Source organism: Ornithorhynchus anatinus, chromosome X5, assembly GCF_004115215.2.
Source record: "Ornithorhynchus anatinus isolate Pmale09 chromosome X5, mOrnAna1.pri.v4, whole genome shotgun sequence".
Lineage (NCBI taxonomy): Eukaryota > Metazoa > Chordata > Mammalia > Monotremata > Ornithorhynchidae > Ornithorhynchus > Ornithorhynchus anatinus.
The window spans coordinates 57132965-57151023 of record NC_041753.1 but is presented as its reverse complement, the minus strand read 5'-3'; the positions used below and the strand labels follow the sequence as shown (position 1 = coordinate 57151023).

General features: G+C 43.5%; 1 protein-coding gene and 1 non-coding gene across 6 annotated transcripts in view; both read left to right on the top strand.

Moving 5' to 3' along the window:
- PTAR1 (protein prenyltransferase alpha subunit repeat containing 1) overlaps positions 1 to 6567 on the top strand; it is a 58659-nt gene extending 52092 nt beyond the window's left edge. For 2 of the 5 annotated variants that reach the window (XM_029054916.1, XM_029054915.1), the window contains one exon: positions 5376 to 6567. In XM_029054916.1, the coding sequence (XP_028910749.1) occupies positions 5376 to 5426 (51 nt within the window). In that variant the 3' untranslated portion in view covers positions 5427 to 6567. Of the gene's footprint in view, positions 1 to 792; positions 4620 to 5375 lie in introns of those variants that run through there. The other 3 variants (XR_003755953.1, XM_029054914.1, XM_029054913.1) reach the window with 3 other exon arrangements.
- A 9643-nt stretch (positions 6568 to 16210) lies between these two features.
- Positions 16211 to 16349, top strand: LOC114808587. The gene has a single exon (XR_003756433.1). It is a non-coding gene; the product is annotated as a small nucleolar RNA SNORA7 (small nucleolar RNA).
- The last annotated feature ends 1710 nt before the right edge of the window (positions 16350 to 18059 follow it).

Below are 18059 nucleotides of genomic sequence, written 5' to 3'. Positions count from 1 at the left end.
ATTGATAACTCAACAGTAGTCAAAGATCAAAAGGACTCTGACAAACCGTGTAATTTATATGGGAATTATCTGAATTGCTTTCTCAGATCTTTAATTTTCAAATGTCCATTTTGACCGATTTAAGACAGGTTTAGGCCAGATCATTTGGGGGTCTGAAATTATCTTAATTTTTAGAGAATTTTAATTATTTAGGGCAAATGTAGGACTTCTATGGAAGAGGCTAGAATAGGCAAAGACAGAACTCTTGCTGAGAGGCTGTACAAAAGGAGTTTGAAATCCCCTTGTCAGTATTCATAAAAGGGAACTCCTTTTATTGGAGTAAATTCAGGCAATTCTTGATTATGTTTCAGGTTCAGGTAAGGTGATCTTAGGTGGCAAGATGTCATTTTAAGCACAAAAGTGAAAAACGGGCAGGGATTTGGTGGGGGAGAGGGGGGATCAGGCTTGCCCAGAGCTAGTCTGCCAGAAAGCCACCATTTGGGGTATTTTCAAAGTTCTTGGGTCTTGTCGGAGACCTGAGATGAGCAAATCTGGATGTCTCGATCAGGTGTAAAGGTGATGACCCCCATCACTTCTGTGGAGGGTGGCCACTGATGGCCCTTGTGGATTTCAGACAGAGGCACGTGATGTCTCGTGCATTATGCTGGGCACGCAGTCTTACGTTGTGGCATCCTATCCTCAGAAATCTGTCTGAAACCACCTGGTGCTGGAGCATTTCTCAGGGAGAAATCCCTGAACTTCCCCTCCCCCTCAATCTCAGCTTGCTCCAGAGCCTTTGCATTCCTTTCCTAGGTCCCGGTGAACATGGGTGCTGCTCCCATAGGAGCTGAGTTGGAGGGAGGCTGGCCGTTTAAAATGAAAACATCAGACACGAAAGGACCTGGTTCCGTATCTGTACCAGACCAGCTGAAAACTAGAGTGTTTCCGTTCAGAACCTGAATGTCGGCTGCCCTAGGTTCAGGTAATAATCTTTTTTAAAAAAGATTTAAAGAGCTAGTTTCTTAACCCAATGTGGCTGCCTTCTTTGAAAGTGAGTTATTTTCAAAGTGGACCTCTAACCATATTGGCTTACTTTCACATCTGGGACAATCACCACAGAAAAAGAGAGAAAAAAACGATAAAGAGATACATCCCAACCCACACTGAGCTGTTAGCTTTGTTTATGCACTCCAGCTGGAAAGCGATCGTTTAGCCATTATTTAACTTCAGGTCACCAGCTATTGAGGGTCTAAGCCCGGTATTTGAGGGCATTATAGTGACTGTTTCAGATATCAGAGGTCAGACTTTAATAAGTAATATTTTAGCTTCTTGTGGCATTTTTTTTTTTTGGCAAATCTGTGCTTGGGAGATTGTTCCTCTACTTTTAAAAAAAAGTTCAACTCTAAAATAAATCATGATCTTTGGGATGCTTCTAATCCTATTGCAAAGCAGTTTGAAGAATTTAGGATTTGGTGTCTACTCATTTTGCCTTTCACTGCATCACGTGACGTTTGATTGCTACACAGATGTTTAACTATTTTGGTACGTCTGTGTAAACTTGAAATCCCAGCTCTCATCCTTTACTGCAAACTTGTGGGATGCGATCTTAGCCTCCAAACGGAAGTGACCATTAAAAAGAATTAACGAACAACGCTTTAGATTTTTAAAATATAGATTTTAGTTTATACGCGCTTATTCCAGTATGTATCAACTTCTGTGACAACAGCTTTTTATCTTAATTTGTTACAGAGCATATGAGGTACCTCCAAGATTTGCCGAATGTATACTTTGTATAATTCAATATCTGGGACACTGTGTTAAGGTCTTGTGCCAGTTCTCACAACTTGCTGACTCACTCAGATCTCTTTGGTTATGATTGCTTGTAACCTAGTGTATATGTTGCTATTGTCATTATTAATGTATTGATCAGGGAATCTAGTAAGTACTAATTACTGTCTTGCAGAGTGTACAGGAGCAGCTCAATAGGATGAGTAAAAAGACTCTAGGTACTCTGGGGCTGAGTATTTCACTGCTTGACCACAAATTTGTTCTGTGATTATGGGTAAGCCACTTAAACCTTCCTAGACCTCAGTTTCCTTCCTTTCCAAACAAGGAAATTGGGGGACATTTACCAGCAAAAACGCTGTATGAATGTTTAAACAGGGTACACCCCGCTCTGCGTTAAACCAGGGGTTACAATCTTGCAGAACCACGAGTTAAGAAAAACATGCATCAGATTACTCACCCCATATGCACCACCAGGTGCGTACATACAGGCGTTTCTTCCGACACCGCATCACACTGTATCTGGATAGGTGCGTGTCGTCAGAAAAATGTTCCCTAATCCTGCGGTTGCCTTCTAGCCAAAATGCATCGTGAAAACCTGTGTTTTAGTGGAACTGAGTGTACTTAAAATGGAAGCTCTTAGGTTTAAATAATTTTTATGTCAATAGAGTTTTGGGTTGTGTAACACTATTGGGTTTGTGTAACACTATTATTATGAATTACATCGCATCCATCGTCTTTCAATTGAAGGATTGTACAACATGTAGTCTCATCACACTCCTGTGCAGAGGTATTATAAGATGCAATGCGCGCCTCCACCCCACCCTTTTTAAAAAAAAAAAAAAACACTGAGGAGAAAATCGAGGCACGTAAACATCGTGGCTAACCCGGAGTTATAAAGACGACCGGGGAGGGTAAAATAAAATCAAGGCTTGGGGAAAACAGTCCCTTTTTTTCCACTGTGTAACTTGTATTTGCCATCTTATTTGGAGTGCCTTTAATTTTTAATTGGATCAGGTTTGGGGTGGGGGTTTCTTCTTTTCACAAAAAGCAAGGTCAGAGAAATTACCCCTCTAGACCGTAAGTTTATTGCGGTCAGAGAACTTGTCTACTAACTCGGTTGTGTTGTACTCTCCCAAGCACTTAGTACAGTTCTCTGTACACAGTAAGCGCTCAATAAATACCATTGGTTGATGGATTGACGATTGCCCTCTCGAGATGGGGGATGAAGAGTGCTGACAACCTTGTCAGATATCATTGATGATAACTTGCTTCTTAGGTGGCAGAACCCAACTTTTGAAAAATTATTTCGATTAATGTCTCAAGAGAACAAATTTGTAGGCATCGGTTTTTTATCTTCACTGACGCATGCCGATAATAGGCATGATCTCAGAAGGTAGTGTATGGTTCTTTGTTCCTTCACGATATCTTTTATCTTGTAGTGGGATGTTGTCATCAACAAATATTATATTTTGGTTCATATTCCTGTGTTTTGATTACGTTTTTAAGGCACTTCCTCAAGAAAAATGGACTGTTGCTTCGTTTTAATCAAAATCTGGGAGACAGATTTAGGAGACAAGCAGGTCGCTCCAGATTCAAGTGAAGTTTATTTCATAAAACTTATTTAACTCCTTCGTGAAACAAACCAACTGTGTCCTTGGTTAACTGCTTCCTTTTGTTTGTTCAGTATTTTATTCCCCTGCCAACCTCAGGCTAGACCCAGCCATATGAAAGAAATGAACACTTTATTTCCTTGGCCATCTAATTTGTTTAAAAGACTACTGAGGGGGACACTTAAAATATGAATACTAAGAGTTGAACCAGAGGGCTGGTTAAAAGATCAAAAAACTGTCACAGCACTTTGCAGTTGCATAGTAGTTTTTGGTCAGATGATCCCATGTGCTTTAGAGCGAAGGGTTTGAGGCATTTCCCTGAGAGACCGCCATCCGCGAGGCAACTGGCTAGCAGCCTCAGGGAGTCCAGTTGTGGAACTGGGATGATAATCCAAAACTAGAAGAGCACACCTCTTTCCTTAAGGAGGGGAAGGAGAAAGGGTATCCTGAGCTTCCACAAATATTTCTCGTAGTCAGTTTAGGCTTTCAGTAGAATACCCTGCCATTTCCTTTACTGAGTGTGTGATTACCTCTCAGGGTATAGGAGACTTCTTGAACTGAGGATGCGTTTTTAGTAGTCTGTGGCAAAAAAGTGAACTAAATGCTGAATATTTAATATCTAGCTTTCAAAATTTCTAGTCTAGGAAGTATTTGATATGTCACTAGCTAACACAGTAGCTGGTTGCTGCTTTGGGACTGCCTCATGACCTCTAAGTTTTGCTTTATACCTTGTAACCCATAGTGTGAACAAACTTTAAACTGAATCATGTGTGGAAATGATTTGTGTCTTTGAATTGTGTACATTTTTTTTTTTAGGATATAAATATCTGGAGACATGTAGCTACTTTATCTCAGTTGACATTTAACTCAAACTGTTAAAATTTGGTTTTATGCGTCAGCACTGGCGGTGCATACTCTGATAGGTATTGTGCATCTTCAAACATATGGCACCCTTGATAACAGTTATGTACAACCTGTCTGATAATCAGTCTAAAGAATGGGATTTTTAATTAAAAACTGGATGGTTCAAATAGTCTGTCAGTTTTAGGGTACCTGCCCTCAAAATGCGATGGAGAAGAATTGTATAGATGGAACTCTAGTATGGTAAACCCAGTTATCTTGGAAGAATTTTACCACATCAAGTTATATTGCATTTTGATGAAATGTGGGTTATTCTGTTACATGCATTGCACATTCTATGAATATAAGACTAAATGAAAATAAAATTGGCGTTTTGATTTATTTTGTGGTTTGAAAAGATCTTATGTTGCTGCAGGATCCCAAAGTAGTTTTCTTCTGAATTGAGACCCCAAGGAAGATAGTAATTTGTTACAGTTTTAACCCACTTCTGCCTGAATTAAAAACAACCTTGTGTTGCTATTCCTCTTTGCTTCGGCTAATGACCATCAATCAACTGAGGCGCCATAGGGTCCTCTCTAGTCTTTCCTAAATACCAGTATGGAGTATGACTTAATATGGGGGAGCGCCGTGTGACTCACTGGCCATAACGTGTCCTTAACAATTATGTAGAAAATGAAGGAGGCTTATCGTTTAATGAATTGTGGATTTGATTTCAGTTTTTTCCATATAACTCTAAAAGGAGGTTTTTTAAAAAAAATTCATCCTGCCAGACACATTTGTAAGCATTAAACACTTACGGAAACAGTGTGGCCTAGTGGCTAGAGGCCAGGCCTGGGAGTCAGAGGACCTGGTTCTAATCCCAACACCGCCACTTGTCTGCTGTGTGACCTTGGGCAAGTCACTTCACTTCTCTGTGCCTCAGTTACCTCTTCTGTAAAATGGGGTTAAATCCTACTCCCTCCTACTTAGCCTGTAAGCCCCATGTGGGACAGGGGCCGAGTCCAACCTGATGGTATCTACCCCAGTGTTTAGTACAGTTCTCGTCACATAGTAAGCACTTAACAAGTACCGTTAAAAAATTTCCATCCTTAAATTCCATTATTCCACATTTGATACTTATTTTTTATTTCAAAAAAGGCTGAATACAGCGTGAGTAAAATGACACAAGAAAATGACAGTGGACCATAAATAATGAAGATAAACGCTCTCACCGTTTCACTGAAGAGTATATTTGAAGGCCAATTTATGCTATGTTGACTTGCATTGTTTAAAGCTCACTGACTTGAAGCAGAATACAAATCTTCATTTCAGTAGTGTGTAATCAAAATAAATTTTGCCCACTCTTGTCTCTTCTGATCCTCTTCCATGTAAAACCTCCAGTGCACAGTCTTAGTTTAACTCGAGAAATGTTTGCGGTATCTGCAGTAACTCTGTTAATGACCAGTTTATATTCTGACATCAGATTTTATTTCAGTCAGGTGCCAAACATTTCTACTTAAGTTTTCATTGTTCCCTTATGTACTTGTTAAACGCAAAATTACAACAAATACTTTTCTCTGTGTGTATTTGCTAGGACAAAACGACAACTCCAAATGTAGAGCAGATAGTGGCACATGGCATTAGCTGTTTTCCAAGCAGTTAATGGTTAAACAGTAAAAGCAATACAAAATAAGCAGCATTATCCATCTGGAACAACAAATTGTGTGGCATAATTATACAGGGCAATTGATTATTGTCCTAATGAATAGAATGTTCACGAAGCATGGTCTCTTAACAGTGCAACCCCGACCAGTGTTTTGTTTAGGTCTGTGCTATTCTAGAAAAATGTACTCAGATCGTTTTAGCCAGCTGGTTTGTTTATCCTTTTGGGGTTCTAGCTAGGACCTCCAGCTTAACAAAGTGTAATACCTGCCAAAATTCAGTCCATTCCAGAAAGAAAGCTATATATGATGGATTGCTTCAAAGCCATTCCTGGTTATTACTGAAGGAATGAATTCAAAATCAGTAAAAATAGCTCTTCAACACAGGGTAGCAGATCGTCTGATGTTTGGACTCCTTTTCGTTGAGGGTTACTTCTCAGAAGTGGCTGACTCACCTACCGGCTAGGCATGTAAAGAAGTTTGCTATTAGAGATAGCATGTAGCAGGCAGGAAGGTTTTTAGAGTGTGGGCAAATAGAATAAGAAATTCCATTTTATGAATGCTTTCAAATTTGGATTTTTTTATTTATGGAGATTAGTCCTTAATGGATATATTACTTAATAATAATAATGTTGGTATTTGTTAAGCGCTTACTATGTGCAGAGCACTGTTCTAAGCGCTGGGGTAGACATAGGGGGATCAGGTTGTCCCACGTGGGGCTCACAGTCTTAATCCCCATTTTACAGATGAGGTAACTGAGGCCCAGAGAAGTGAAGTGACTTGCCCACAGTCACACAGCTGCCAAGTGGCAGAGCCGAGAATCGAACCCATGACCTCTGCCTCCCAAGCCTGGGCTCTTTCCACTGAGCCACGCTGCTTCTCCAAGGCCAGATGTGATCCAGGGCATTAGAGATGAATCTGATTAACCTTAGATAATGAGGCTATTCATTTCCTTCATTCCACTGCACTAAACATTTTTTCGATGCACTAAAAAGTTACTTTTCCCTAAGTGAACTAAGCAGGGTTTTAGGGGAGTTTTTTCCATTTTACAATCCATTTCATGACCTACAGTGAGTGCAGAATTTCACTCAGTTGTATTCATTGAGCACTTTTTGTGTGCAGAGCACTGTACTGAGAATTCATAAATGTGTTACCTCACATCTACAAAGCACACATCATATAATGATCGAAATGGGTTTTGTGTAGTATAATAAAATGTGAAAGTGTGCTACGTAGAGCAGTCACCCCAAATCTCTAAAAACACAAATTTATGTCCTATTAGTAGCGCCGGTTGGGTGTATCCAAGGTCCAGGTGTTTCAGGATATTTTGAGGAATGGGAGAGTGTGTTGGCGATGTGAAATTGTGGTATGTTGAAAACAGATAAATCCAAGAGAGCTGACAGTCTAGTAATAGGAATTAACGCCCTTCATGCCATTCTCCTGGCTCTTCTTCAACCCTGAACACCGTAGGACCTTTAATGCATAAATTCATAATTCCAATCAGTTCAATTTAGTTTTAAAGAAGTGAAAATTCAGTACCATATGAAAGGTCATGATACTCTGATGCCTGTTTAGGAAACTCGAAAAACACCCTAGCATTGTTTCATTGTGTACACTAATTCTATCTTGTTTTCTCAAGTGATATTTTATATTGCATGTTAGTTATATATCTATATATTTTGTTTCTGTGGTGTATTGCAGATATGAAAATATGTATTTAAAACAGAGCCCTAGGATTCTAATCATCTTTACGCAGTCATCTTCCAGTACTTAAAGGTACAGTTTAAATGGTAGTGAGTGGCAGAAAAGTAGAGTGAGCTATCCCCTTATTTATCATGTTAGTTTTACATGTTCTCGTGACAGAATATGCTAAACGCAGTTCTAAGTTATTGTTTTTTTCTGTAAAAATGGAATATAGTGTACAAGGTTTTTTTGTTTGCTAAATGTCGGCAGTTTTTAAATAAACTTTTCAGCTTCTAAAACGTGTGATTTCGTTTTCAATTTTTTTTTTAAATCCCACAATCTCTGTTATCCAATTTAATTGCTACTGGCGGGGGGAAAAAAATGTTTTCTTGATGAAAGTAGTCATTTGATTAAGTACAAGATAGGTAAGCTAAAAGAAAAATGTCAGGACTCCCAAGATTGGCCCCAAATAGGCCCGTGCCTCCCACGTGACCGCCTGGTGATCACAGCGCTCCAACCGCGTGACTGCCATATGATCACTGCATGCTGGCCACATGATCGCGGCGTGCCGGCCACGTAACTGCCACATGATAGGCCCACGCCGGTCACATCACCATGGCATGCGGGAGAGTCCGGGCCTGCCCACGTAATCACAGGGGTGACCACCACGCCGAATACCACGTGACTGCTATGTGAAGTCCCCCACCACCACCCACCTGCCAGCCAGGTGATATAATTCGTTCAACTGTATTTATTGAGCACTTATTGTGTGCAGAGCGCTGTGCTAAGCACTAGGGAAAGTCAACAACAGGGACATTCCCTGCCCACACTGAGTTTGCAGTCTAGAGGGGTAGACAGACATTAATTTACATAAGTAAATAAAATTACAGATAATATATGCCGTGGGAATGGGAGGGAGGCGTGTATGCTTAGTCACTCCCTACCTGTGAATTTATTCATTCGATCGTATTTATTGAGTGCTTACTGTGTGCAGAGCGCTGTACTAAGCGCTTGGAAAGTACAATTGGGCGACAGAGACAATCACTACCCAACAACGGGCTCACAGAATATTCTATTTGTCGTACCTATTAGAGTCCACACCTCTTGCCTCTTCCTCTAAACTCGTAATTGCGCTCTAAGGACACACTATGAATTTTTCACCCATTAATTGATTCAAACCTACATTCAGCCCCTAACCTGCCTGCTTTAAAAACAAATTCCTGTCCCCTTCTTTCCAGCCTGGGGCTTATGGATCAAGGGTCAATACCTTCACTCCCCCGCCGCAGTCCCCTTTCTTTGTTCTGTGGGCAGCCGGATGATGGTCCCTTGACGGACAGGACGTGCCCCACGCCCGGCCCTGTTCTCCAAGTGGCCAGCTCGGCTTTGGGACTGCGAGCCAAGGGACGGTACAGAGCACAGACAGGAAGAGGTTTGGGCTGTTTGGGTCCACAGCCGTGCACAAAGCGGGGAGGGTCCTCGTCGTCCCCCCAGCCCCGCTCACCGGAGGCAGGGGACTACCTGGGGGAGGGGACAGCGGCCCCCCCTCATTCCCCCATCTGTGCCCTGGGGACTGCGCTAGGAAAGGATCACCCATCAATCCACCGCATGGGACCCCAACCATAGAAAAACAATAATAATAATAATGGAACTTGTTAAGTACTTACTCTGTGCCAACCATTCTTCTAAGCGCTGGGGTAGGTACAAGGTAATCAGGTTGTCCCACGTGGGGCTCACAGTTTTAATCCCCATTTTACAGATGAGGGAACTGAGGCACAGAGAAGTTAAGTGACTTGCCCAAGGTCACACAGCAGACAAGTGGCAGAGTCAAGATTAGAACCCGTGACCTCTGACGCCCAAGTCCGGGCTCTTTCCATTAAGCCACGCTGCTCGTGGGTCGAATGAGGAGTCAAGGATAACACCGAGGTTATGAGCTTGAGAGACGAGAAGGATGGGGGTGTCGTCTCCGTGAAGGGAAAGTCGGGGGAGAATAAGGTGTGAGTGGGAAGATAAGGAATTCGGTTTGGGGCGTAAGTGTGAGGTGTCGGCAGGACATCCAAGCGGAGATGTCTTGAAGGCCGGAGGAAATGGGAGACTGCAGGGAGAGAGAGAGAGATCGGGGCCGGAGATGTAGATTTGGGAATCATCGGCACAGAGGTGGCAGTTGAAGCCGTGGGAGCCAATGAGTGCTCCAAAGGAGTAGGTGTAGGTGGAGAATAGAAGGGGACCCAGAACTGAACCTTGAAGGACCCCCAAAGCGGGTGGGAGGCAGAGGAGGAGCCCGTGAAGGTGACTCAGAATGAACGGTCTCAACTGTATATATTTTCGTTACCCTATTTATTTTGTTAATGAATTGTACATCGCCTTGATTCTATTTAGTTGCCATTGTTTTTACGAGATGTTCTTCCCCTTGACGCTGTTTAGTGCCATTGTTCTTGTCTGTCCGTCTCCCCCGATTAGACCGTAAGCCCGTCAAACGGCAGGGACTGTCTCTATCTGTTGCCGACTTGTTCATCCCAAGCGCTTAGTACAGTGCTCTGCACATAGTAAGCGCTCAATAAATACTATTGAATGAATGAATAAGAGGAGAACCCGGGAGGACAGTGTCGGGGAAGCCAAGGTTGGATAAGATTTCCAGAAGAGGGTGGTCCATAGATAGATTGAGGATTGGGATGCAGTAGAGGCCATTAGATTTGGCAAGAAGGAGATCATCGGTGACCTTTGAGAGGGCGGTTTCTGCGGAGTGAAGGGGACGGAAGCCAGATGGGAGGGGGTCCAGGAGAGAATTAGAAGATAGGAATTTCAGACAGTGGGTGTAGACAACTTGCTCAAGGAGTCTGGAGAGGAATGGTGGGAGGGAGATGGGGCGATAACTGGAGGGAGTCAAGGTGGGGGGGGTTAGGATAGGTGAGACATGGGCATGTTTCAAAGTGGAGGGGAAGAAGCTATTAGAGAGCTAACGGTTGAATATAGCTGGCTGTTAGGGGGTGAGAGTTTTGATAAAGTGTGAAGGAATGGGGTCAGATGCACAAGTAAAGGAGGTGGCTTTGGAGAGGAGGCAGGAGATCTCCTGAAATACTGCCGGGAAGGATGGGAGAGTTGGGGAGGGGCAGGGGCGATTTTAGGGAGCTCATGCCTGATATTGACAATTTTCTTAAGTAGGTGGCCAGGTCACTGGGGGCAAGAGAAGGGGGAGACGGGGAGGCGGGGACCTGAGGAAGGAGGTAAATGTGCAGAACCAGCGAGGGTGACGGGCGTGAGTGTCAGTGCGGGTGGAAGAATATTTTCACAGGGCAGAGGAGAGGGCAGAGTTGAAGCATGCAAGGATTAACTTGAAGTGGACAAAGTCGGCCTGATTTCTCTGCTGGCCACGAGAGCAAAGGAGGTGATCTGGGGCTTAAGACCGATAACAACAAGGTGTGAACAGTCCCCCATCAACAATTAACCACCTGCTAGCACTCGCCCATTCACATCTCACTGCTGCTTTAATGTGTCGCTAACCACAGCTGTAAAACTTGTGGATTCCCCCCAGCTGAGAGCGACTGAGTCACCCCCGCCAATTAGAGAAACACAGGCCTGGGAATTAGAAGGACCTGGGTTCGAATGCCAGGTCCACCACTTGTCTGCTGGGTGACGCCGGGCAAGTCACTTCACTTCACTTAGAGAAGTAGCGTGGCTCAGTGGAAGGAGCCCTGGCTTGGGAGTCAGAGGTCATGGGTTCTGATTCCGGCTCCGCCACTTGTCAGTTGTGTGGCTTTGGACAAGTCACTTAACTTCTCTGGACCTCAGTTACCTCATCTGTAAAATGGGGATGAAGACTGTAAGCCCCACGTGGGACAACTTGATCGACTTGTATACCCCCTCAGCGCTTAGAACAGTCCTTTGCACATAGTAAGCGCTTAACGAATACCAACATTATTATTATTCTCTGGGACTTAGTTACCCCATCGGAAAATGGGGATTAAGAATATAAATCCCATGTAGGACATGGACTGTGTCCACTATGATCACCCCAGCGTTTAGTACAGTGCCTGGCATGTGGTAAGCGCTTCATAAATACCATCAAAAACAAAAAAAAACCTTAATCGTCGCAATTATGCACCGGCACTTCTCAGATTCAGTAGGTAGATGCCAACCGACCCATTCCATTTTGTGCTGTGTAGACCGGGCCTTTGTGCTAAAAAACATTCCTGGTGGAAACACTGCTAGAGGGGTGGTAGCACTCTGAATGGTGAGACAAATCATTTGTCCTCTGCCGGAGAGTACAGTTGTGCATCAAGGGCAACTCTCTCATGCAGTATAACATGAATCTTACAGGTCTCCCGGGAGTCTACGCTCCATGATGGCCTAATGGCAGCACATTCATCTATACTGGGTTGGAGAGATTTTGCAGCAGCGGATTGAAATGAAATCCCTAAACGCTTGGACGTTTGTTTCTCTCCTCCAGTTTGCCCCCTCTTGTATCTCTGCATTTTAAAAATTCTCATTCGGTGCACACATCGAAACTAAATAACTCCCATTTCTAACACTAACCAGACCAAAACTGCCTTGTCTTTGTAAAGGGAAGACTATTAGAACGTTAGAAGAGAGGAATTTGCTGGTATTTGCTGAGATCTTTGTAAGAGTTACCTATTTCTACATGGATGTCACTAACTTTCTGGTTAAATGTTATTTAAACTCAAGATGAATCAAATTTCTAAAATGCCAAATCTCCGGTGTATTAAAAATAATAATCCATCAGCTACATTGTTCGATGGAAAAGATCTGTGATATATTTATGCTAGAGAGTACTTGGAATGTAGTCTTTTAATACCAGTCTTACCAGAAATAACAGTAACAGTTGCTAATTTTTCTAGTAGGAACAGAGCTGAATTGGCATAAATTGTAGCAGTGAATGGATTTGAGGAAGGAGGCCTGACAGAGAATATGTATTTATAACTAACAGCAGATCCCTTGAGGATTTTTGAAGGGAGAGAAGGCAAGCCATAATTTTATTAGTTGATTTAGGTACCTAATTCATTTGTTCATACAGCCTATTCGGTTTTTCTAGTTTTTTTCTTGTTTAGGGTGGCCGGACTTCAGGATATGAGCTTCCCTCCAAGAGGCCTTCCCTGGCTAGGCCCTCATTTCCCTTCTGTGCTGCTTTGAGCAGATATAGGTCCGGTAGCCAATGTGTTGGGGGGGTGGGCAGAGGAATCCTGTTAGTGGTGGTAGTGGAGTGATGGCCCCAGGCAGACATATCATTTGTCCTAGTGATCAATCCTTTCCACGGAGATTGTTGGCTCCAACCCATTCCGAGTCTTTCCCCATCCAGGATTCTGCAGGCGCACCGCTAAATCAATCGACATATTTGTCACGCGGTGATCACGTGCTTGGCAGGCGGCTTGGCGATCACGTGTACTTCACTTGGCGATCACATGATCATCATGTGCACAGCATGGCGTGGTCAGGTGCACTTCACATGGCGATCAAGAAGGGTGATGCTGGGCCCTGGGAGTGGAGACAGGGGACGGAGATGTTCTGGGGCGGACCATCAGTGGACAGTTAGTAGGCTTTTAACAAGAGAACCCAGATTCTTCTGACTCCCTGGCCTGGGCTCTATCCATTAAGCCAAGTTGCTTCTCCAGTATGTACTAAGTACTTGAGCACTGTATTTGGATAAAGACAGACCAACAAGAAATATCTAGAAGCTTTTGAAAATCTCAACACCTAAAATCCAAATGCAATATATAAGCTGTTTAAAGGAACTTAATAATCATGAGGTTGAAAGAAATGTACTGTCATGTTAAAAAAAAATCCAACATATTAAAAACTTCAAAGTCTTCAGGTGACTGTGCCTCAGTTCCCTCACCTGTAAAATGGGGATCAAACCTGTGAGCCCCACGTAGAACAACCTGATTACCTCATATCTGTCCCAGAACTTAGAACGGCGCTTGGCCCATAGTAAGCACTTAACAAATACCACTATCATCATCGTTATTATTATTATTATTATTCTTAACTACATGATGAGTTCTGAGCTAACGGTCCTAATTCGGGAAAGGGATCTCACAGTCTTGTTAGCTATTCTTTTAAATCACTGAATCAGTATGCTACAGCGGCCTCAGAGGCCAACTCAACGCTCAGCATCCTCAGGAAGAGTATAGAAAACCAAACAAAAGCCAAAGTTTTGCCACTTGAAATATGGTATTCAGTTCTGGTTGCCACAGCCTAGTAGGAGCATAATAGAACTGGAGAAGATCCAGAAAAGGGCAACCAAGATATTCATAAGGAAGCTTCTGCATTGCCCTGATGAGGATAGATTGAAAGAGTTAGTGCAGTGTTCTGCACACAGTTGCTGCTCTCTAAATTCTACTGACATTCACTGGAAAGATGCAGTTTGAGAAGGAGCGTGATCAGAGCTCACAAAATCAAGACAGGACTGGACAAGGCAAACATGTCTTCCACAGAGAAGAACTGATGATGGAGAATAGAGATTGACAACAAAAAAATTATTGTGTGCCACAGGTGTGCTAAGCATGTGGTAAGTGTTAGCACAGAAAGTTGTGTCAGCAGAAAATATCTGTAAGCTAAGAGAGATTTGGATATTGGGTTGGATCCTGGGGGAGAGATGGGGATGTAAAGGGGAAAGCCATCTGTACCCTTTAAACCTTCCTGTTGCCACTGTCAGATAGAATACTGGGTGACAAGACCTGACCCTGTAAATGGCATTTTTGGACTCTTCGTGTGGAAACCAATTTTGCTTTTGTCTTAAATGATTTTGACATGCATGTGTTAAAGGGCAACATTGAGAAGTGGTATGGCCTATTGGATAGAGCACAGGGCGGGGAGTCAGTGGATTGTGGGTTCTGATGCCGGCTCCCCTACTTGTCTGCTGTGTGACCTTGGACAAGTCACTTCACTGGGCCTCAGTTATCTCATCTGTAAAATGGGGATCGAGGCTGTGAGCCCCAGGTGGGACCGGGACTGTGTCCAGCCTGATTAACTTGTATCTACCCCAGCACTTAGAACAGTGCTTGGCACATAGTAAGCGCTTAACAAGTACTATAATCCATATTATTCTCCCTCCCTTCCTCCCCTCCCCCTGCCCCACCGTAACCTCCGTTTGCCGGCTTTTGATATTATACTAACAGAGAGAAATTGCTGACTAAGAGCTGCCTGTCTTTCCCTGAAGAGGAGAAAGCAAAAAGGGGTTTCACAGCATTAATAATTTGCATGTGCAACTGATATAAGCAAAGTACTTCTGGGAAACTACTTCAGTTAATAGTGTGCTATTTGAAATAAATGACTAACGAGGATGATGCCCGTTGCCGATCACATTTGTTAACCTAATGGAACATTTATGATGTCATATTTTTATCGGATTATTTACTATCTGCCCCACATGGGTGAAATAGTCCTAATTTTGTTGCTGATATTTAAAAATGATGAGGTATGGAATTTAGCACCGGGTAGAAAAACAACCAATACCCATCCCACACGGGGCTCACAGCCTTAGAAGGACTTGCGGAAGGGAGAGCAAGTTTCTTATCCCCATTTTACAGCTGAAGAAATTGAGGCGCAGAGAGTTTGTGAGTTGCCCAAGGTCACACAACAGAGCAGTGTCAGAGGTGGGATTAAAACCCAGGTCTCTTAACTCCCAGGCCCATGCTCTTTCCAGGAGGCCACTTTATCTCTCAAAAGGTTACTTAAAAATCCAAACTACTAAGTAAAAAGCATAGTCTCTGCCCCATAAAAGATTGTAATCTAAAACAGGCAGTGTAGTTTCCCTTAAAATAACATGTATTGTTCAATGGCTAAGTCCCAGTGCATCGTAGCTGTTAGTTGCGGAATTTTTCACTGTGAACGTCAGGACGAGAACATGTTCTTCATTTCATCCAGATAGGAGGCAGCTGACTGGAAACAGACAATAGAGATGGGGATTTTTCTAACCTTACAACTACCTTCTTAGTGGTATGAGGCATAGGTGGTGATTTTTTGTTTGGGGGTGGGATAGGAGGGGAGCTGGGGGATTTTAGCAATAAAATAGCTATATTGGTGAGGGTTTGGAGGGAACAGGCTTCAGAGATAACAGACCAGAAAGCCACAATTTTGGGTCTTTTCTGCCTTGTTCACATGCTCTCAGGTGGTCAATCAATAGCATTTATTGAATGGGTGGAGATCTTGGGAGAGTACAACACAACATTCCCTACCCAAAACAAGCTTACAGTATAGTGGTGGTGTCGGAGAGCTGCTGTGGGCAAGGCTAGGAAGCAAGGCTCTCACACTTTCATCCAGAAAGTCCCCTTCCCCAGATCATCACTCTCCCCCTGGATGCAGTGATCAGTGCTCTTTAGTGAGCCCTTACTATGTGCAGAACACTGTACTAAGGGCTTGGGAGAGTCCACTGCGACAGATTTGGTAGACATGTTTCCTGCCCACAGGAAGCTTACAGACTAGAGGGGGAGACAGACATTCAAATAAATTATGGATATGTACCCTCAGCTGTATAGCTGAGGGTGGGGTGAATAACAATTTCTTAAAGGGCAGAGATACAAGTGCTCAGACACTGCAGAAGCGAGAGGGGAATATGAATCCGCCCTATGAATGGACTTTTTTAGACTTCATGGCATTATCATCAGCAGCATTTACCGAGCACCTATTGTATATGGACTCCTCTCAGGATGGCACCTGGAGAGTTTCCAGTACTCTACCGGTCTCGGCTATGGGAGGGAGGGTCAAGCAGAGGCATTACACGTTCCATTCCTAGCTTGGGCAGTGGCTAGCAAGTGTAAGGCAATTTGCTACAAATCAAAAGTCATCTGTGCTGGGCAGCAGCAGCGTGGGAGAGAGTCGCAGGCGGAGACTCAAGGTTATGGCAATGGTAAACCACATCCGTATTATGGATACACTACCCGAACGATCGCAGATGGAGGTGGGGTGTTCTGGGAGAGTTGTGTCCATGGAGTCTCTATGACCCGACAGCATAAGACAAGATTGTATACACTGTACTAAATTCTTGGGAAAGGACAAAGAGTTAAAAGACAGAAATGCAGCCCTCAAGGACTTACAGTCTAATGGCACTCTGTGGCATTCATGCTGCTAGAAGAATATCGAAGTGTGCTTTTAGAACCTTTGAAATAGCTGTCTTTGACCTGTCCTTTATTATTCGCTCTATGGAGGAAAGGTAGAAGTTATTCATTATGTTCAGTTCCCACTTTCACTGTAACTCTCCATTATAAGAGTGGACCATGAATTGAGGATAGAAAAAAACTACAAAAAGGAACACTGGGTACCTAATGTCAAGGATACCAAGGCCCATAAATAGCTTGACAAAGGGTCACCAAACAAGGAACAGTTATCATCCAATTTAAAACGAAGATTACTGTGACTAAGAGCAGGGAGTTCTTGCACTGATTTGCAATTACCAAAGCCAGGCACCAATTCGGGAACTTTGCACTGAGGGCCGACAAACCACGTCTGGGTGTACCTTCCTCTCTTCCCTCTCGCCCCCTGCCCATGGTATTTGTTAAGCGCTTACTATGTGCCAAGCACTGTACTAAGGGCTGGGGTAGATACAACCTAATCAGGTCGGACAAAGTCCGTGTCCCACGTGGGGCTCACAGTCCGAATCTCCAATTTACAGATAAGGTAACTGTGGCAGAGAGAAGTAAAATGACTCACTTGCCCTAGGTAATACAGCAGAGCCAGGATTAGAACCCAGGTGTTTCTGACTCCCAGGCCCATGCTCTATCCACTAGCTCATGTTGCTTTTCTTGTCCCCCCAGCCCCTTCCTCCATTATTGCTTCCTCCCTAGCCAGACTCTGCCAAGGGGCCGAGCTTTATCCCAGATCTCTTGGCTCCAAACTCTGAGGTCTCGGTCCTCCTGTCTCTCCTGCTTTCTCCTCTTCCCAAACTGCTTTTCCTCCTTTTGCCAGATCTGAAGTGTCCAAAAATCAGTTTTAACTAACATGTGCGGGAGATAATGGAATTTTAAGGCCCCCTTTGTGAGGAGTAGCTAAAAGTAACTCAATAGCAATGAGCCAAGTATCAGGTGACTATCTGGCTACCCCCTCGCAGCTCACACCTCTGTCACCACCTCTGATCACACACTGAATAAACCAGTGAGGATCGAACGACAGTAATAATCATAATGATAATTGTGGTATTCAGGCACTTACTATGTGCCAAGCACTTTTCTAAGCACTGCGGTAGATATAAGGTAATCAAGTTGGACACAGCCCCTGTCCCACATGGGGCTCGCAGTCTTGATCTCCATTTTACATATGAGGGAACCAAGGCACATAGAATAATAATAATAGTAATAATGTTGGTATTTGTTAAGTGCTTACTATGTGCAAAGCACTGTTCTAAGCGCTGGGGTAAATACAGGGTAATCAGGTTGTCCCACGTGAGGCTCACAGTTAATCCCCATTTTACAGATGAGGTAACTGAGGCACAGAGAAGAGAAGTGAAGTGACTTGCTTAAGGTCTCACAATGGACAAGTGGCGGAGCAGGGA